Genomic DNA, 20,230 nt, shown 5'->3' with positions numbered 1-20,230 from the left:
TGCTGGATTTTTCGAACTTCCATTTATGTCCATCGCTCACTTTCTGCTCCTCTGGGAAGCAGCCGGGCTAAAAGTTTAATAATTAAATCAGTAAATAGTTATAATAGTATGAATATTTATAATATTTTATTGTTCAACACAGGACATTTCAGTAGAGACATTCAATATGACAATAGAACAGAAATAATTTAGTTTTACTTTTATACAGCACTTTATAGGAGGACGTTTTACTGGCGTCTGGTAGTCGCCTTCAGTCCAAAATGGCGGAGGCGTAGCTCTGCTGCTGGGCGCTGATGTTACAATGGAACAATCAACTGACTTTCACTTCTTATCAATATATGTTCTCTGATGTCAGTTACACAACAATAGCTATCTGAAGTTTGCTAACATTAGCCACCATAAGCTATTGGTCATACCAGACCCAGTAAGGCTGTATTGAATTGAGCAAGTGTTCATTTTATTGCTTATGAATTAAACCTTTAATTTGTAAGAAGAATGTTTTTCTTCTTTAAAAAGTCACATATCATATATTGAAAATCCAACTTTTTTATTTTTACTTTTATTTTTTGTCTTAAATTGTATTTGGCATCAACAGTTTGAAATGTAACTCGTACAAAGATATAGTCAGTGTCTTTTTGTTTTTACACCTTCTTTGGTTGGTTGTCAGCTGCTCGTCTGTGTTTTATCTGGAGCCATTCTCCTCCTCCACTGAATAGACTTTTCTTTTGTTGTTGAAGGCAGAACCCATCCAGTCCGGCCCCTTCCCCTTCCCCTTCCCCCAAAGCTCTCTTTCTTTCTCTTTTTTTTCCTCCACCCATCCTCCCATCTCTCACTCACTCTATTTCATCCATCCAGGGTGACGCCAGTCCCTCTCACCCCGCCCCGTTCAACTCAGTCCACTGCGTTCATTTCATTCCTGCTCCCATTCCGCGCATATTTCGCATCCTTGGAGAGACGCTGCGCATTTTACGCACTCAGCGCGCCCGATCCTTCACCAAACCCAAACCGCGAGGACACTCTGGAGTTGGCGGAGTGCTTCCCGATGCTGTAGCGACTCCGATCCGTGGAAAAGTGTGGGAATTATTCCATAAAGAGGCGTATGAATCGAGGTAAGTTCCCAAGGAGGAGTCCCCCCCCACCCTCCCTCCAGCCTGCAGCCTGCGCGTCTGAAGCACCTTGGACGTTTCGCTTGTTTCTAAAACCCTGAAGTGATCAATGGAGATGAAATTCAAACCATTTGGTTGACATCGCGAGCGAAATGGAGCCACTGAACCCCCCCATAGATGTTAAACAAGTCTAAGAAGCTTCTGAATGCTTTACCGGGAGGGCTTCAGAGAGAACGATGTGCTTTCACTCCACTTTGATCTCCCTCTCTCCCGACACCAAACAACAACCCTATCACTTGTTTCTCTCGTGTACTGAAATAGCTGCTGTCGGATGTTTGTCCATCAGAGTTGCGCTCCTGAATTGCCCTCCATGTAGCGCTGGTGGCTGCCGCGCCGCTCAGCACCGCGCCGCGCCGGGAGGCAGCTTAACAAAGCTGGGAGTGAATGGGAGACTTGTTGCATCGGCGGCTTTTCTCTTTGCCGACACAGGCAGGCCCCAGTCACAGGAACAGGCCATAGGCTGATAACGCGCACACAGTCAGTGTTTACCCAGTGGACAGAGCACATTATATGCTCAATGAGAACACGAGCACACAGGCTGCTGCTGGGATTGTTCACCATTTCCTCCTCCTCTTCATCTCAAAGAACAAATACTAATGTTCAGGATTTACAACTCATTTCTATGAGTTTAATCAGAGTTTCCTCACCTTCTCCAGGCTGACTCCTCTCTCATATACAGTCTGAGTAACGGGCATTTCATGCTTTTCTGATAATATAATTTTCTTTTCTTTCTAATGATTCCAGACAGTTCAACCATCATTTCATATTCTAATAGCTCAAATCATATCTGTTTTAGGTGTGTGTTGGTGCTAGGGCTGTGTACTGGCAATAATCTGACGATCAGATAGCATCATGACACACGGGTTACAATTCAATATATTGACATACTGTAGGTAAGGTGATATATATATATATATATAAAGTATAAAGAACACCACCACATGCATAAAATCTGAGTATAATAAGTAGACTTTTTTTATGCAGTCAGAACAGTGGGATCTGTATTTATCACAGTCTTTGAAACCCGCCGCAGTATAGCCTATAATATACAATATATAAGCCCACTGATATGGGCTTATAGTCGTGTTGGGTATTTCCTTTTTAAATATTGATTAAAGAGCCGCTCTTGTCCTTTATAGCAGGAGGTCTGTGGCGATGCAGGACAAACCACAATGTGATTATTGGAGAACATGACAGCCTGTAGGATGAAAGCTAGTAGCTGCATTACTTCTGATGAAGATGAACATTGTGGAGATAGATGTTTTCTTTAGTCAAGGTAACAATGTAATCTTTACATTATTTTCACAATTAATCGATCAATTGTTTTTTGTTTTTTTCCCTAACATCTGTAGTTCTAATTGCTCAGAGCCCAAAGCTGTGTCCTTTAATGTAGTTCAATCAATCAACACTCAGACATACACCTGACAAACTGGAACCAGAGGATTTTCAGCATTTTTGCTTAAAAAATTAATTAATCAATGACCAATATGGTTGCTGATTAATTGTCTGTCTATCAACTGACTGATTTTAGGTATACCACTGCAACCAAACCATCAGTGTGTGAGTGAACACAGTGTGTTAAAATAACAGGGAAAAAAAGGAAAATCTAAAATTATTTTAAGGGTTTTATTAAATTTCTAACTTCATATTTTGTTGTTTTAGTCCATGTATAGTGCAGCTGGCTGTACAATATTGATAAATGTGATGTAGTGATGCTCCACACCAGCAACAATATCTATGATGTCATTTCTCCTGCAAATGTGGAGACAAATTTGTTTTTAACATTTTTTAAATCCGTCTTTAAAATGTTTAAATCTCGATTTGGGAGCAAATTGCACTTTTTATTCTCACTTTTTGCTCTTTTAAAGTGTTTCAAAATGATGAATCAGGCCGACCTGCAAGTGTAACAGAGGAAGGAGGTGTGCGTGTGTGTGTCATTGTCTTTGCTGTGTCTAGGCCTGCGAGTGTACAAAGCTTTGTCAGTCACCCTGAGCAAACAGCCTCCCGTCGTCTCACCCCCCCAATCTCCCTCTCCCTCTCCAGTCCGTTGACATCTGTTTTGAGTGCTCCGTGCACCTGTAGAGACCGGGGAAGTGTGTGTGTGTGTGAGTGAGAGAGAGAGGGGAGGAGGAGGAGGACGAAGGGAGGCGCAGAATGCAAATCCAGGCGTTTGTTCTGGGCCTCAGCAACGCAGACTGACTGACTAACGACCATTTGGTGTGTGTGTGTGTGTGTGTGTGTGTGTGGGTGGGTGTGTGTGCACACATTTGTGTGTGTTTGCCTCTTGCTGTCCAGGCCAGGCAGGCCTATTGTTGAGGCAGCAACAGGCGTCGGTGGATGAGGACGCTCCATATGGCCTCTGTGTGCTTTTGCCACAACTGCTGTGTACGTGCGCATGTGTGTGTGTGTGTGTGTGTGTGTGTGTGTGTGTGTGTGTGTTGACGTACTTCAGCAGTGCTGTTAGAGTATGGTGGAGCTGTGAGTCGCTGCCTTCCTCCTCCTCCTTCTTTCATCTGTCGTCTCATTTCTAGACGGGAGCACACAGGTTTCTACGGAGTCGGGATCAGGAGGAATAATCTTCTTGTCTTGTGACGTCCAGATGTCGTCCAGGTGTTGTCCAGGTGTTGTCCCACTCTGTTCATTTGTATTCAGATGATGAGGATTTCTTTAGCAGAGTAAGTTTGAGGTGTAAATTGTAGGTTCAGGGTTTGGGTGAATCAACAGGTGATACAGTGAATCCTGGAAATGATGGGAAGCTTCTGGCTGCGAAGACGTCGGAGTTATTGAGGTGTCTGTTGGAGATTTTTACTCTTTTGATGCTAACCAAAATCAACTCATGTGTCCCTGCAGTCCTCTTCCCTGTCCTGTCTGTTTAAATCATATCAGCTGCTGCATTTTGGGAGAAAAAAATTCAATGTATTGCTCTTAGATGTCGTGAGTTTTGGCATGTTGTGCTCAGTAGAAAGTAAGCGGCGTTTAGCATGTAGCAAGATGAATACGGATACATTCAGTCACTGTGTTCAGAGGATAGAAACTATAGAAACTACAGATGATACGGAGACATTCAGTCACTGTGTTCAGAGGATAGAAACTATAGAGACTACAGATGAATACGGATACATTCAGTCACTGTGTTCAGAGGATAGAAACTATAGAAACTACAGATGATACAGAGACATTCAGTCACTGTGTTCAGAGGATAGAAACTATAGAGACTACAGATGATACGGATACATTCAGTCACTGTGTTCAGAGGATAGAAACTATAGAAACTACAGATGATACGGAGACATTCAGTCACTGTGTTCAGAGGATAGAAACTATAGAAACTACAGATGATACAGAGACATTCAGTCACTGTGTTCAGAGGATAGAAACTATAGAAACTACAGATGGATACAGAGACATTCAGTCACTGTGTTCAGAGGATAGAAACTATAGAGACTACAGATGGATACAGAGACATTCAGTCACTGTGTTCAGAGGATAGAAACTATAGAAACTACAGATGATACAGAGACATTCAGTCACTGTGTTCAGAGGATAGAAACTATAGAAACTACAGATGGATACAGAGACATTCAGTCACTGTGTTCAGAGGATAGAAACTATAGAGACTACAGATGATACGGATACATTCAGTCACTGTGTTCAGAGGATAGAAACTATAGAAACTACAGATGATACGGAGACATTCAGTCACTGTGTTCAGAGGATAGAAACTATAGAGACTACAGATGATACAGAGACATTCAGTCACTGTGTTCAGAGGATAGAAACTATAGAGACTACAGATGATACAGAGACATTCAGTCACTGTGTTAAGAGGATAGAAACTATAGAAACTACAGATGATACGGAGACATTCAGTCACTGTGTTCAGAGGATAGAAACTATAGAAACTACAGATGATACGGAGACATTCAGTCACTGTGTTCAGAGGATAGAAACTATAGAAACTACAGCGTGTTAAGAAGGGAAGCATTGGACTCGTATGTAATGATATTTAGGGAGCGGAGCCGGTTTATTAGAGCAACAATGCTGAGTGTGTGGGGGGTGAGTGAGTCGGTTGTGAGGGGGGGGGGGGGGGGGGGGGGGGGGGCAATAGGGGGAGGTGGCAAAGGGAGGGTGGGTTTGGGGGGGCAGGCTTTGTTTAGGGGATGGGGGAACAATGGGCATCCTCCTGGGTGGGGTGGGGGTGTCGGGGGGGGGGGGAGCTGGTTTCTGGCTGCAGGAGGCTGTGGAGCCTGTGCTGGCTTATCCGACTGCCTGGGCTCCCCGTCTCTCCTCGTCCCCGTCAGTCTGTCCGTCTCTCCTCGTACCCGTCAGTCTGTCCGTCTCTCCTCGTCCCCGTCAGTCTGTCCGTCTCTCCTCGTCCCTGTCAGTCTGTCCGTCTCTCTCTCGTGTGCACACTGATACAAATTAGGGGTGTAACGATACGTTTTTACAGCGATATGGTACGATTTCCATGGTTCCGATACGATTCAAGGACGATATCTGGCTCATCTAGAGCGATACGATTCAATGATTTGAAATTGATACAGTAACTTTTTTGCTAATAATTCAGTCAGTGTGACTGTGAAATAAATATGTGATACTGGACAGAGCAGGTCAGGATTCCTCAAAGTCTTTCTAGTAAGGGAATCAGGGATAAATTCATTATGGATATAAACAAGTACACAACGATTAATGGCAAATACATACAGCTTTTATTAGAAAATAGTAAAAGTTGTGGTTTGTGGTTTGTTTTGGTTGACGGATACGGAGCGGAAATTACGTCACGTTACTCAGACTACAACAATAAAAGCAGTAACTTCCTTCTACCTCCACATAGACTTAAATGAAACAAATATATCGATTCATACTCGACATAGGAGAATTGATTTCCCCCCCCCACCTCTACTATCAGCATATTTTGCTAATGATAAGAATGGTTTTACCAGACAGGTGACTCTGCAACCAGATAGTCATCTATGCTACATCATGATGTGTGTACGTGAAGGGAAAAACATAAAAGGACTAAATCAATATTTACAAAGCGGGATCTATATATGTTATTGATTAATTAATATCTCTCTTATTATTTATTCTCTGCAGTGTACAGGTTTTTCAGCTACACAAAGAAGTTTTATAAAAGCTGAGATGCACAGCGTGCAAAGACACACACACACACACACACACACACACACAGCAAATTGATACACTTTGACCGTTGAAATGCTATATAAACTGAAAAGACAGTAGAAGTCAGTAAAAGAAGGAACTGGCTCCATACCACAAGAGGCAGATTGAGATGGTGGCCTTAGTAGGCTATATCAATAAACTATATCAAAATACCGTCCATTCCCTAATCCACACTAACTTTTCTAATACTGTACATGTATTAATAATATTATGTAGTGTGAATAGATTAGTGAACTGCATAGTGTGGACAGGAGAGGAGGAACTCTGTTGGTCAGCATCTCAACCTTACAACCACGGATACAGAGTCAGCAAGCTCTCTGCTGAATCAAATCTCTCTCTGATCTTTAAACCTTTGTGTGTGTGTGTTTGTGTGTGTTTGTGTGTGTGTGTGTGTGTGTGTGTGTGTGTGTGCGTGTGTGCGTGTGTGTTCAGTTTTAGTATTTAAAATAAACACAAGTAAGTTCCCATAATTTTTTGTGAAATTGAAAAACTGAAAAAGAAGTACTGTATATTTGATGTGTCTGTCTGAGGAAACAGAGCTTTACCCTGAACAGACAGAGGAGTCACCGTTAGCATTCCACTCAACCACACTCCCTCCAGATATGTATAATCTGTCTGAAGTTGTCGCCTGTTAAACATGAATATGATCTCTCGTTGTGTCAGTCACGTTTACGCACCGACTACCAAACTTTCATCATTGAAGTTTTCGAAACAGGGTTGATTTTCTGCGTTTTTTGCATCCATCAAAAGCCACAAGAGGACTGTTTGACCCCTCAGAGCCATCGTTGGTGCAAGCGTCATCATCCTAAATGGCATGTGATAAACATGCACTGTGGAATCGGGGATGGGTGCAGAACAAAGGATGTAGGAAAGATTAGACAGTGGTGGTTGTGCTCTCGGCAGCCAATTGATAGCTTCTTGCTAATGTCATTTATTCATTAGCCCTGTTTGGGACTAGCTGTCTGGTTGCTATTTATCTTGTATTGCGAATTTTCTTAACGAATAGAATAATAAAACATTGGACTCAGTGTGCACGGTTTCTCTCGTAGTGTTCAAAGCCCTTTACTCACCTTGTGTTACCTCGAATGTGTGAAGAAAACGTTGTTTCTCTCGCATGCCTCCACGGTGAACGGAGAATCCAAAAACTGATTCACCTACATTTTTGCTAAGACCTTACTATTCAACACACTTTTAAGAGTTTGAATAAAGAGAGAGAGAGAGTTTGTATGATCTAGTTTTGCTGTTGTTAAATGCGGCCCCCATTTATCTCAATTCATCAAGACTTTTTCCTGTTTTTGGATTGTCTGTTCAATGTGGAGGAATTGAAGGTAACAGGGTGAATAATCGATATACAAATGATCCTTTTGGGGTGAAGTATTCCTTTAAGAGCATTTTCAAGGTTATCTGCATTAGCATGGACAGGTTTTTAGCACCTAGCAGGTAGGCTTGTCGCGGTAGTTGGTGTTACCGGTGTTACACACCGATTACATTACATACCCACCGCCCCCACCGTCATTATGCTTATTTTTTTACAGATCTAAAACCCATTTAGTTCATTTTGGTGTATCAGCGCGGTGTTATCAATACGGACGGACGCTACAAACTGACAGTGAATGCATCCATACAGAGTCTCAGCTCAGAGAGAGAGTTGACAGACAACATGATGCAAAACGAAAAGCAAAAGCGCCCATTTAGCAATACTTCAGATTGAAACCTAATGCTATAAGGGTTGTTATGTTGTTATGAACGTTATGTAACGTTAATGAGATAATCAGCATGCAGAGGACGGAGCGGGCACAGCCGGGTGGAAACCTGCGCCCCCGCAGCGAAAGCTGGACCAGAGAAGTCAGACACACCGCCATCCGACGGTAAAGATCAGAGTCAGCATGCTACACATGTTGACCGTCATCTGTTCTGGTAAAATGTCTGGTGTAATCTGTAACACCGGTGTTGTCACGAGTTTATTAACCGGTGGGAACATTTCCTCATCGTCACATCCCTCCTAGCAGATAAATAGAGGAGAGCAGCTAACCCGTCATGGGAAGTCTGAATCAACCTCATGTTTCCTGTCCTCAGCAGGAAGGGAGCTGGAAGTCTAGCTTTCAGCTACTACTGCTTACTTTCCCGGTTGGAGGAATTGAGCCGATAAACAGTCTTCAGTGGAACAGCTCACTCTGCTCTCTGATACTCTCACAGTGTTTCCCTGCTGTTGTGCTCACGACCTCGGGTTTTGTCTTCAGCAGGCCTGGCAGTGATACTCACTGTTTGTTCTGTAGTTCTCTGATAACGTCTCTACACTCAGTGGAGATAGTGAGGCATTATTCACAAATAGCTAAATAACGGCCATGTTGACACCAACTGAATGACAAATTGAACAGCTTCTCTTTTTCCTAGAGCCTGTAACATTTCATGGTACTTTAGTTATTATTATTATTATTATTATTATTATTAGTACCTGTGAATGACAGCAGAACATATTCACACCATCCATCTTCAACTAGAGTCAGTCTTACACATTAAAAGTTGAATCGTTTATAACTAATGAAACACACCCAGAGGTTTCCCTGCTACAGCCTCATCTGGTTTGTATGTATGACCTGTAGCAGCTAACTCTTTAACTTATGTTTAGCTGATGTCTGCCAGTTTAATGACTCGTATTAACTTATTCAGCAGTTATACTACATTTTACCATTCACCATTATTTAGTAAAACACAATACAGTGGCTACGGTTTAGCAAAACTTAGGCTACATATACCCTTTTTCCACCAAAATGAGTGTGTATATGCAGGTTTTCATAACCCCCGTATCATGATACGTATTGTATTGCCAGATTCTTGCTTGTGTGTGTGTGTGTGTGTGTGTGTGTGTGTGTGTGTGTGTGTGTGTGTGTAGTCTCGACATACCAGCTGGCCCATTTACACAGTCGTCTAGTCGGCTTTGTGACTTCCGGCTTTGTGGCTTAACGGCGGGACAACTCTGTCCCCCCCATTCCGTGTCTGTACCTTTTATACAGAACGGCGAGGTGGAAAAATGCCGCAAAACTACCGCCTTGAACAGGTTGTGTGAAAGGGGCTACATTTTACAGACCGACTTCCTGGTACAATTAAAGCCCCGTTTCCACCACAGGAACTTTCCCCCAGAACTAAGAACCTTTTTGAGGAACTCTTTGCGTTTCGACCGCAGGGACCAGGGTCTACTTTAAGTTCAGGGGACATTTTACGGGGCCTTTTTGCTCCCTAAAAGGCCCTGGTTGGGCACACACACACACACACACACACACACAGTGGCGCTGTTTCAACTCGTGTACCACTTCATTCATAAACGAGGAAGTACTCTAGTATCAATTTAGGACCATTTTAGGACAGATTTACCTAATCTTTGTAGGTCTTTAGACTGCAGAAATGCAGACAACAGTGGAACTGAAGGAACCTTTTAGTTCCCTGAAAAGTAGTTCCAGGGACCACAAGTCCCAGGAACCTTTGGTGGAAACCTGGTATATGACCTACGTCACCTACAATACTCACTGTAGTTGTGACCAACATTTTGGGTTCGCTTACTTTTTTTTTTTTTTTTTACCTCAGATTAAATATGTTTAGATAATCTGACTAGTTTGTTGCCTTTGAATTCCTATAAATCTTGTAAAGCCAGTTCTATCCTTAAATAAGCCATTCCACAGCAGCATGGGATGCACAGCAGCATGAGATGCACAGCCGCCGCACTCTCTGCCTGCTAACCTGCATCGGTCTAAATAAAGCAATACCCACGTTTTAATGGACCACAGATGGAAAACACAGTTCAGGGGCTAATTCATTTTGTGTGTGTGTGTGTGTGTATGTGTGTGTGTGTGTGTGTGTGTGTGTGTTGTGAACAGTGTGGCCGAGAGCAGAGCATATGTTAGCTGTAGATTAGCTGAAATTGTGGCGGAGAGATGGATAGATTGAGTTCACTGTACTCTCTTCACATTCATGCAACCATACAATGTTCCTTTACTAGGTGAGGAATAAGTCTCAAACATGAACGCACACATACACATAAACACTCATGTGGTTTCTGTCTCGGCACAATGCTCACAATGCTCCTGAGTTCACACTTATTAAATGGTGTTGGTGTTGCTGCAACCTCCCCAGGCCTCTCTTTCTACTGGTGGAGGATATTGTCTTCAGTGTGTGTGCATATGTGTATGTGTGTGTGACGATCTGCGTGTGACGGTGAACCCCCCCCCCCCCCCCAGGAAGAGTCCACATAATGGCTCGGTCTGACTCAGCAGAAACTGGTGGAAGAAGAGGAATAACAGATAGGGATGGGGAACAGAGAGAGGAGCTGCTAAGCTAAAGCTTTTACCATCACATCCAGGAGGAAATAAGCACTTCACTGTATCAGTGTGCAATCTGTAACCAATTACTGTGTGTGTGCATAAATGGTAATGCCTCTGTGAGAGGAGACGGTGAAATAATGAGGAGTGCATGCTGTGAATCACTGCCTCTTCACCACTCATAATGCAAGTCTCTCTCACTTTCTCTGTCTTTCTCAAGTGTGTATTAGCGCAGAGGAGAAATAAAAGAAGCTTTGCTGGTTTCGTTTCACTGATGCTGCTTTTCCATTTGGCCCAAATGAATATCAGTCTTTGTTTTTTAAACATGAAATCGGGTCAGAACTAATCAAACCAACTCCAGACTTTCATAAAGGTGATTATTTTTTTCCCCGGCATTGTGCAAGATGAATTTATCAGTAATGGATTAATTGAAATCGTGACCATCTGAATTATAAAGCAGAGACGTGCGTCAGCGCCAAGACAAAAATCACGCCTAATGGAGTTACAGAACCGATTAAAGTCTGCTGTAGAAATGGAGGCACAAGAGATCAGCCCAGTCTGCATGGAAAGTATTTGTGCAATCTGACCAATCATATATTTAATCCATAAAAACAACCAGGTTCAATAACCATAACAAGCATAACTTTGAACATGTGTGCCATACTAATTAAAGCGGTATGAAGCCTGTTGATTGTGTTCTGATAAAGTCCACCATCCCGTATCGTTGTTTGAGGAGTTGGACAGATTGGAGTTGCACTCCCTACAGTTCAGTCCAGATTCAGCTGAAACCAAACTGTGTTCTGAGTGTCACACGGTCGCTGGTTATGGAGCCTTGTGAGAAAGCATTTCTTTTTCTGCTTCTTGACTTGTGTTTCCATCTGGTCATGAACACTTCTTACCTAAGAGTAAGAAGTGTGGATCATGAGTAGATACCACTGCATGCAGGTGTGAATGCACCTATAATGCATTGAGGATGCATTACTGAAGCCACAATCAGAGGTGTGTAGCTCACTCTTTATGACACAAGCCAAGTTCCTACTACAGCTGGCCACCTGCTGATTAAAGTGAAGGGGGTTAGAAACCACTCCGATAGTGATACCTGGGCTTTGGGTATCGGCCGATGCCGAGTACCGATCTGATACCAGTGTTTAATCAATAAGCTGTATGCCTCACTGTGTGGAAGTGACAGGCTTGACTTAAACATTATTTTCCTAACAAATAAATACGTATTTATTATTACTGAATTGTTATTTATTATTAAAATGATACAAAAATCTTCAAAATGAACAGGAATTACAATTGAAGTTTAACCTTTTTAATGCAGAAATAAGTTGTTCAAAACTTAAATTAAAATTCCAGTATATAATGTATATAATATATAAAAATAGAATAGAATAGATCAGCTCCATTGTCACGATACCCGATCTAGCTGTTTGAGTCGGTATCGGTATCAGTGCATCCCTAGTGACAAGCTGCTCCTCTGAGTTTTGCTAAGCTTCGTTTAACTGATTAATTGATTAGTGATTAATGATTCATTAATCGGTCAAAGTTTTTATTGTCAGTTAAGGGTTAAACTGTTAATTATTATTTTACGTATAACTATTATTAACATCCCTAAACCCAACCGATACTGGACTTTTGAGGCTGATACTAATCTTTATATTTGGGAGTTTTTTTTAAATCCAGTAACAATATAACAATGTACATACAACAAAATATCAGCCAGTAGTAATGTTCTTCTTCTTCTCATAATCACATAAGATAAACAATCTTGACAGGGAACTGTGACCATGATACATATGAAGCGTAGGTCTGAAGACTACGACTTGTATCATGATACACGGGTTATAATTCCATATGTTGCAATACTGTAAATAAGACGATATATTACGATTTTTAAAAAATCGAATTTTAGGAAAACTGTCATAGTATAAAGAACACACCACCATAAAATCAGAGTAAAACAAGTTAACTCTTTATATAATCACAACAGTGGGATCTGCAATGTCCCTGTAACATCCAACATCATAACACTACTTTTTGTGCATTCTGAGCTGCTGTCTGCCATGAATCTCTGCATGCTAACTGTTCATTCAAAATCGACAGTGTTTTTGAGAATCGATACAGTATCAAAAAACATAATTTTGCGATATGAAGTGTATAGATATTTTCTTACACCCCTAAATAAGCGGGACATTTTACAGTGAAAAATGAAACTATGGAGACAGTTCCTACGTCAGCTCAAACCATTTCTCTGTGACATACAGTACACACACATACAGTCCACACGCATACAGTACACACACATACAGTACATACACATACAGTACATACACATACAGTACACACACATACAGTACACACACATACAGTCCACACACATACAGTACACACACATACAGTACACACACATACAGTACACACACATACAGATGGAACTTCAATAAGCTGAGACCAGCCTGGCCTACTCCATAGGGGATTTTTAAAACTCAAAGTATATTCATATTTATACAAGAACCTAATGTATATTTATTAGGGCTGTCAATTGATTAAAATACTGTCCATAGTTAATCACAAATTAATCACACATTTTTTATCTGTTCTAAATGTCCCTTAAAGGGAGATTAGTCAAGTATTTAATCCTCTTATCAACATGGGAGTGGACAAATATGCTGCTTTATGCAAATGTATGTATATATTTATTATTGTAAATCAATTAACAACACAAATCAATGACAGATATTGTCCAGAAACCCTCACAGGTACTGCATTTAGCATAAAACAATATGCTCCAATCATAACATGGCAAACTGCAGCCCAACAGGCAACAACAGCTGTCAGTGTGTCAGTGTGCTGACTTGACTATGACTTGACCCAAACTGCATGTGATTATCATAAAGTAGGCATGTCTGTAAAGGGGAGACTCGTGGGTACCCATAGAACCCATTTACATTCACTGATCTGGAGGTCAGAGGTCAAGGGACCCCTTTGAAAATGGACATGACAGTTTTTCCTCGCCAACATTTAGTATAAGTTTGTAGCGTTATTTAACCTCCTTCATGACCAGCTAGTATGACATGGTTGGTACCGATGGATTCATCAGGTGTTATAGTTTACTATGATACCAGTATCTTCACTCTAGCTTTAAAACCTAAAAATCACAAGTTGTGTTAATGCGTGAAAATAGTGGCGTTAAAACAAATGTGCGTTAACACGCTATTATCGTGCTAACTTTAACAGCCCTAATATTTATACATGAACCTAACCCAGTTGGTTATGTCACAGATGCTATATCCATGTTTTTTACTGTTTGTGATTTGGATGGGAGATAACAGCCACAAGTCATTCATTGCATGTTTGAGACTACCAACCTCTTGTACCATGGATTAATCCCATGTATCACTGTACAGTAATGCTTTGAAGCCGTAGCTCTCACGCAGCCAGGATCCTTTTTACAATTGGACCAAGCACAGTCCATAATTACTGTATATATGTACTGGGAATATGTGTTGTAAATACATATCAAAAACATGAAACAGAGTAATTCACATATAAAAAGTTCTATTCAACCCGAATACTGCAAAAATGTGTATAGTAAAAAAAAGGATAATTAGTTAGCATGTATATACAGTATGTTCTATTTGTTCCCATAGTGACCAGTGTGAAGGTCAGGGGCAGACGGTACATCAGCTCTGGCTGAAATATACTTGAATCCATTCAGACTGTTTGAATAACATGAGGTGCAAATTATGTGTCTGCTGTGGAGGCTGTTAAAGTGGCAAGATAAATGAATCTGTTGACATATCTAACACTTTAGTCGCCTTTGCACACAAGTAAAAAATGAGTGTTGGACCCGGATGAAAAAGAAAAAAACCCAAACTAACTAAAATAAACAAGAAATATTACCTCAGATAATAAATAATTCAATTATAGCTGGAAGGGAACATTGAAACATGGCAACACATTGTAAAGTGGAACAATGTTTGCTTTGAGGATTATGAGAAAATCCTCTTGTATAAAACCTGTGTGCGTGTGTGTGCACATGTTGGAAGCAGTTAAAACAGATGCCGTTGAGTGGTCCAATAGAAGAATGAGTGAAAGGAACTGACTAGCCTGTGATAACACATTCAACTTGTCCACCAACAGGACCCCCTGCTGACACACACACACACACACGCACACACACCTAAGACCCTCTGGTAATGCGTGCACACACATCAGTTGCATTACATTTCATTACAACCTCAATGGCCTGCTTTTAAGAATATGGAGGCTGAGAGCCGTGCACATTGCATGCTCACAAATGCATACATGTTAGTTGGCATGCGGTGGAAGCCAGTAAGTGGTGTAAGAAAGGAGCGAGAGAGGAAGAAAGGCGACACAGAGGGAGAGCATGAGAGTCCAAGGCAGCTGCAGGGCTGTGGCTGTATGCCCTGTGTGTGTTCTCCTCTGAGGGCTGGCACTGACACCATGAAGCCTGCTGTCCTGGCTGAAGTAGGCCCAGGCCTGCCTGGTGACAGAGAGGAGGAGGAGGAGGAGGAGGAGAGGAGGAGAGGAGGAGAGGAGGGGCACCCGGGGTGCAGAGGAGTCGCCCAGTCACAGTTGATTGTTGTGTGACTAATGTCTCTCTCCAGTGTCCATCTGCTGCTGGGCCCCTCTCATGCTAACATCTCTTGAGCCTCACTGGGATTCTTCTGTTAACCATGAAACCTCTTCTCTTCTCTGCTCTTCTCTGCTCTTCTCTGTTGTTCTGCTCTGCTCTGCTCTGTCTGCTCTTCTCTGTTGTTTTGCTCTGCTCTGCTCTTCTCTGTTGTTCTGCTCTGCTCTGCTCTGCTCTTCTCTGTTGTTCTGCCCTGCTCTTCTCTGCCCTGCCCTGTCCTACTCTTCTCTGCTCTGCCCTGCTCTGCACTGCCCTGCCCTGCTCTGCCCTGCTCTGCCTGCTCTTCTCTGCTCTGCTCTGCATCTTCCCTGCTCTTCTCTGCTCTCTTCTGCTCTTCTCTGCCCTGCTCTTCTCTTCTCTGCTCTCTTCTGCTCTTCTCTTGTCTTCTCTTCTCTTCTCTTCTCTTCTCTTCTCTTCTCTTCTCTTCTCTTCTCTTCTCTTCTCTTCTCTTCTCTTCTCTTCTCTTCTCTTCTCTGCTCTTCTCTGCTCTTGTTGGTGACAAGATGCTCCGTTTCCGCCAGCCAGGCGGCCTGTAACGTTAGCGAGAGAGAGACAGAGACCTGAGACAGCCTTTGTAGCCACTTCTTTGTACTGCAACACCTGCATCTCCAGTTTATACATATTTATATCTTTGTGTATCGCTCTTCAGCTTGTTTTTTTTTACAGTTTTTCTCGATTGTTTACACACATTTTCTGAAAGCATGCCTCATACTCTCAGAACTCTACACACAAATCAAAAAAACACACACACAATGGGCAAAACCCCTCAATTCTCCTGCAAAATTAAACTTTACATTCAAAACAATGTAATTTCTTCTCAAAATGGTATTTTGTTTTCAAATGACACACACAAACCATCATATGAATAGACATTTATAAGAACCAGTTGAACACTGATGTGCTCAATGTAAAACACTATGATGAATGGAAAACACTTCTTCTCCATTCATCATAATGACTCAGGCCTTTTTTTTGTTCAGTGTTACACTTACTACAGACAGTACATACATAAGTGTGTTGTAAAATATTTTAGAATATTGTTTTTATACTCAGAATACACAAATACACGGTAACAAATATATTTTATTTTCCCCACAAAAACAATGTACACAGTGTACATCCCAACCAACACAAAGTTGCACATACAGTGGTCTACATACAAAACAACAGAAGAATTTACTGTATACAGTTACAGTAAAAAAAAACGAAAAAAAAAACTATGCTGCATCCTCTCTTCTGTTTCGGTCTGGCCACAGCACCTCATCCACATCACAAGCAATGTTTTCCCTGGCCAAGCAGCGGGGGAAATATCGCTTAGCATGTCAAATCCGGCCATGAAAAGCATCAACTGATTGCTAATTGTTACACTGTGTGACAGGTGTTTGCCCATGTGATGAGTCAGTGTGCATAGTAGGGCAATTGACTTTAGAATTTTGAATGACAGTGTGTTCCTTGTGAAAACGAGATTTTCTTCATGAAAATTGTGCCAAATGCAGAGAATTGTGTGTAGTGTTTTCAAAAAAGTGTGTTTTAGAACTGCAATTTGAGTGTAAAGCAGGAATTGTGCTTGTAGTTTAGCAGAATTGGTTCAGGGGGTTGGTGCATGAGTTACATGTTGTGGTCATTGTGTGTCAAGTACCAGTATTTGTGTGTAAACAATTGAGAAAAACTGTAACTATTATATAGTTTTTCTTAAAGCAATATTGTCAGTTGGTGAATTTCAATATGGCCACATCCTCGTGTGAATGTTTGTCCTTTTCTATGTGTCAGCTCTGTGATTGACTGGCGATGGGTGTACCCCACTTCTCACCCAATAGGCCCTTTTCACAGCAGATATTTTGACATGTCATTGCATTGCATGGATTTTCTTCCAGTTTCGTTTTATATTCGTTTTACTTTGTTTTAAATGAAAAACAATCATGTCCACTATGACATCACATGGTTGTTTAATAGCACCCTCATGCAGAGCATTGAAGTGGAATACTAGCAGCTACCCGGGCTGAGTTTGGTGTTGGAAGGCTGCTGTAGATACAATGGAGACGAAATGTTGCTGCAGGAATTGAAGTCCCATTGAATCTAAATGTAGGTGGTTCATTGCCATTGCTTCAGCATTCTGCCTTCAAAGAGGTCAAATGTTTTGTGAATGCTTCTGAAGTAAAGTGCAGAAATTTTCAGATCACGCAAAGAAGAAATTCTCCTTTCTCCTGTTAGTTCTTTCAGAGGGAAACCTTAAAGCATGATTTGAATGTGCAGTACTGCTTTTGTGCTCAAAGTAATGTTTTGTGTGATTCACATGCAATAACTGACTCAAGAGGAAGTAGATCAAGACCCTCATGCACACAAAGTCTCTGTTGAATCTGCATTGTTTGTGACAAAGAACCCAAATTCATGTCATTGATTCATTAATTAATATTTTGGCTCTTTGGGGCGGCTGAGGCTGAAAACATATCACACGTTAGCAAAAGATTGCCTATTTACACATCCAGCAGGCATGGGGCAACATTAACACTGACTTAGAGTCATGTTTCTGTCCCTCTGATGAACCAGCCCAGTCGCACAGCAGTTCAGGAAATAGTCACAGAATTGAATGTATTAATTCATGTGTTCGCATTTTTTTCGTGACTGTCAGCACAAAATCAATTTGTGTGTAATCCACGTAATTGTGAACCGGAAAGTATTGAGAGCGGCGAATGCGAAGGGAGAAGGTAGGGATGGATGGGTGGGTCTAAAAATACAGGACTTTGGCCCAGGAGACCGGCGTTCATGTCCCGTGTGAAACCAGAAGTCAGTGTTGATTTATTTGTCACGTAACTTCTATACTTGGGTTAAGGCACTTCTGGAGTTATTTTAACCCAAACCACCATCTTCTCCTAAAACTAACTAAGTAGTTCTGTCGCCTAAACCTAACCAAGCCGATATTTTCCTAAACCTAACTAAGTAGTTTTATTTTGAAAAGACTGGAATGGACATTGACACGTGTGTCACGTGTTGCTGGACATTCGTAGGAAAAAGTACTAAAAATCCGTTCTTGAAAGTCGTGCTGAGTGTCACGAAAAAAAAATGAAAATTTGTGTCTGTGTACACGAATCAAATAGATATGATTTTGTGATTATTTCACAAACTGCTGTGAGACTGTATTGAATGAACGTAACTCCAATATTGACTCTCCTTTTAGCTCTATTTTGGTCTCCGCCAACTTCTGAGGAAAATCTGTCTGTCTGCTAAATACTCCACTATGTTCTCCAGCTGGTCGCTTACTTTGTCTGGCAGGTGCTGGGCAGGTAGTGGAGCCTACTGTGGGTGGTGGATGGATAAAGAGAACGGAGCTGACGGGAGAGCTAGAGACCACCTTGGAGAAGTCAGAGGAAGTAGACACGTGGGACTACGTCCGCTTTTCAAAATAAGGTGTTAACAAAGGGAACTGTATCTACAAAATACATCTATGGAAATAAGATTGATGGATTATATTCACCAGAAGTATAAAACATTACATGTCCCTTATAAATTAAAAGGAAAATACCACTAATCTGTGAGGGAAATGTCTTTATTCTTTGATTTTGGGGTTGCTGAAAAAAATGTAATACATAATTCCTGATAATGATCCTGAAATATTTGACTTTAGGACATCTCTGACTACATACATGCTGAAAATCAAACATTTTAATGTATTAATTTAGATATATTTTTCAAAGTAAAAGTCCCCAGAAGTGTATGATTCATCTTTTTCCCATGGTCTAGTGTTAAAAAGTTTACAAAAATCACTATAATATAATATTGAATATTGAATATTGAATAGCAATTCTTAAAAATCGCAATACATATCGAATCAGCACCAAAGTATCCTGATAGTATTGAACCGGGAGATAGGTGGATTGTCCCATCCCTACTGTTTACATGCTTACAACCCACTCCAACCCAAATATATGTGCACAAGCACGGAAAGAGTGAGTTTTTCATGATATGTCCCCTTTAAAAAGTTTCATTGTATGGACTCTACTACCATGCCACGCTATCAACCTCCTTTAATCAGCAAAGTCAAATGCAAGTAGTATATTAAGCCATATTTCAGTGAAATGCTGATTGTTGAGAACATACTGAGCATATAAATAGACATCAGAGAATTGGATTCTTTGGATTGTCATCATTGTGAAAGATGATCACAGCCTCTGTTACTTGTGAAGAAGGATACTTCACTTTAGCGCACACAGTTGCACAAACACACTCCCACTCTCACTCGGTGTAGAGGAAACAAATCTGGCTGCTGGTGCTGAACCGTACAGCCTGCTGGATGAATGAATCCTTGTTTGAATGGAAAACTGCTGGGGGAGGGAAGGAGGGAAGAGGGGAAGAAAGCAAGGGTGGGTTAGTTGGAGAGGAAACGGAAATGAGGGTGAATAGAATAAACATGAAGAGAGAACCAGAGGACAGGCTCTAGTAAAAGCAGCAGATCTCATTCATTCCACACGGCTGGAAGTCCAAGCCAACGGCTGCTTTCTGCCCCAGGTGTTAAAAAGCATCGAACTGGGCTCAAGTGTACTGACGGGGTTAAAATGTGTCCAAGATGTTGCCTGCTGCTTTACAGGCTTCAGTTGCATGTGTGCGCGTGCACACTGTCAGGTGTAATTGTGTTAAAATTAGTCCACACACACACACACACACACACACACACACACACACACACACACACACACACACACACACACACAGAGTATACACACACTGACATACACTTCACACTGCAGGCTTGTGCGGGCTGTGGCAAGGGACAGTGCATGGGAAGTGTGAACAGTAGAAGACCAGACAAAATGACATGTGTTCGCCCAAGGAGCTGGCACTGTAATTGTGTGTGTGGGTCTATGTGTGTGTGCATATGTTGGTGTGTGAGTGTGGTGTGTACTACGCCAACC

General features: G+C 41.5%; 1 protein-coding gene across 2 annotated transcripts in view; it reads left to right on the top strand.

Annotated features, from left to right (window-relative positions):
- Nucleotides 1-856: 856 nt before the first annotated feature.
- LOC141765487 (transcriptional enhancer factor TEF-1-like) overlaps nucleotides 857-20,230 on the top strand; it is a 73,287-nt gene continuing 53,913 nt past the window's right edge. For both annotated transcript variants that reach the window (XM_074631486.1, XM_074631485.1), the window contains exon 1: nucleotides 857-1,109. In XM_074631486.1, coding sequence (XP_074487587.1) covers nucleotides 1,100-1,109 — 10 coding nt within the window. In that variant the 5' untranslated portion in view covers nucleotides 857-1,099. The remainder of the gene's footprint in view (nucleotides 1,110-20,230) is intronic.

This window comes from Sebastes fasciatus, chromosome 4, assembly GCF_043250625.1.
Source record: "Sebastes fasciatus isolate fSebFas1 chromosome 4, fSebFas1.pri, whole genome shotgun sequence".
NCBI lineage: Eukaryota > Metazoa > Chordata > Actinopteri > Perciformes > Sebastidae > Sebastes > Sebastes fasciatus.
Note: the sequence above shows the minus strand (reverse complement) of the source record. Positions and strands in the feature narration are given on the sequence as shown.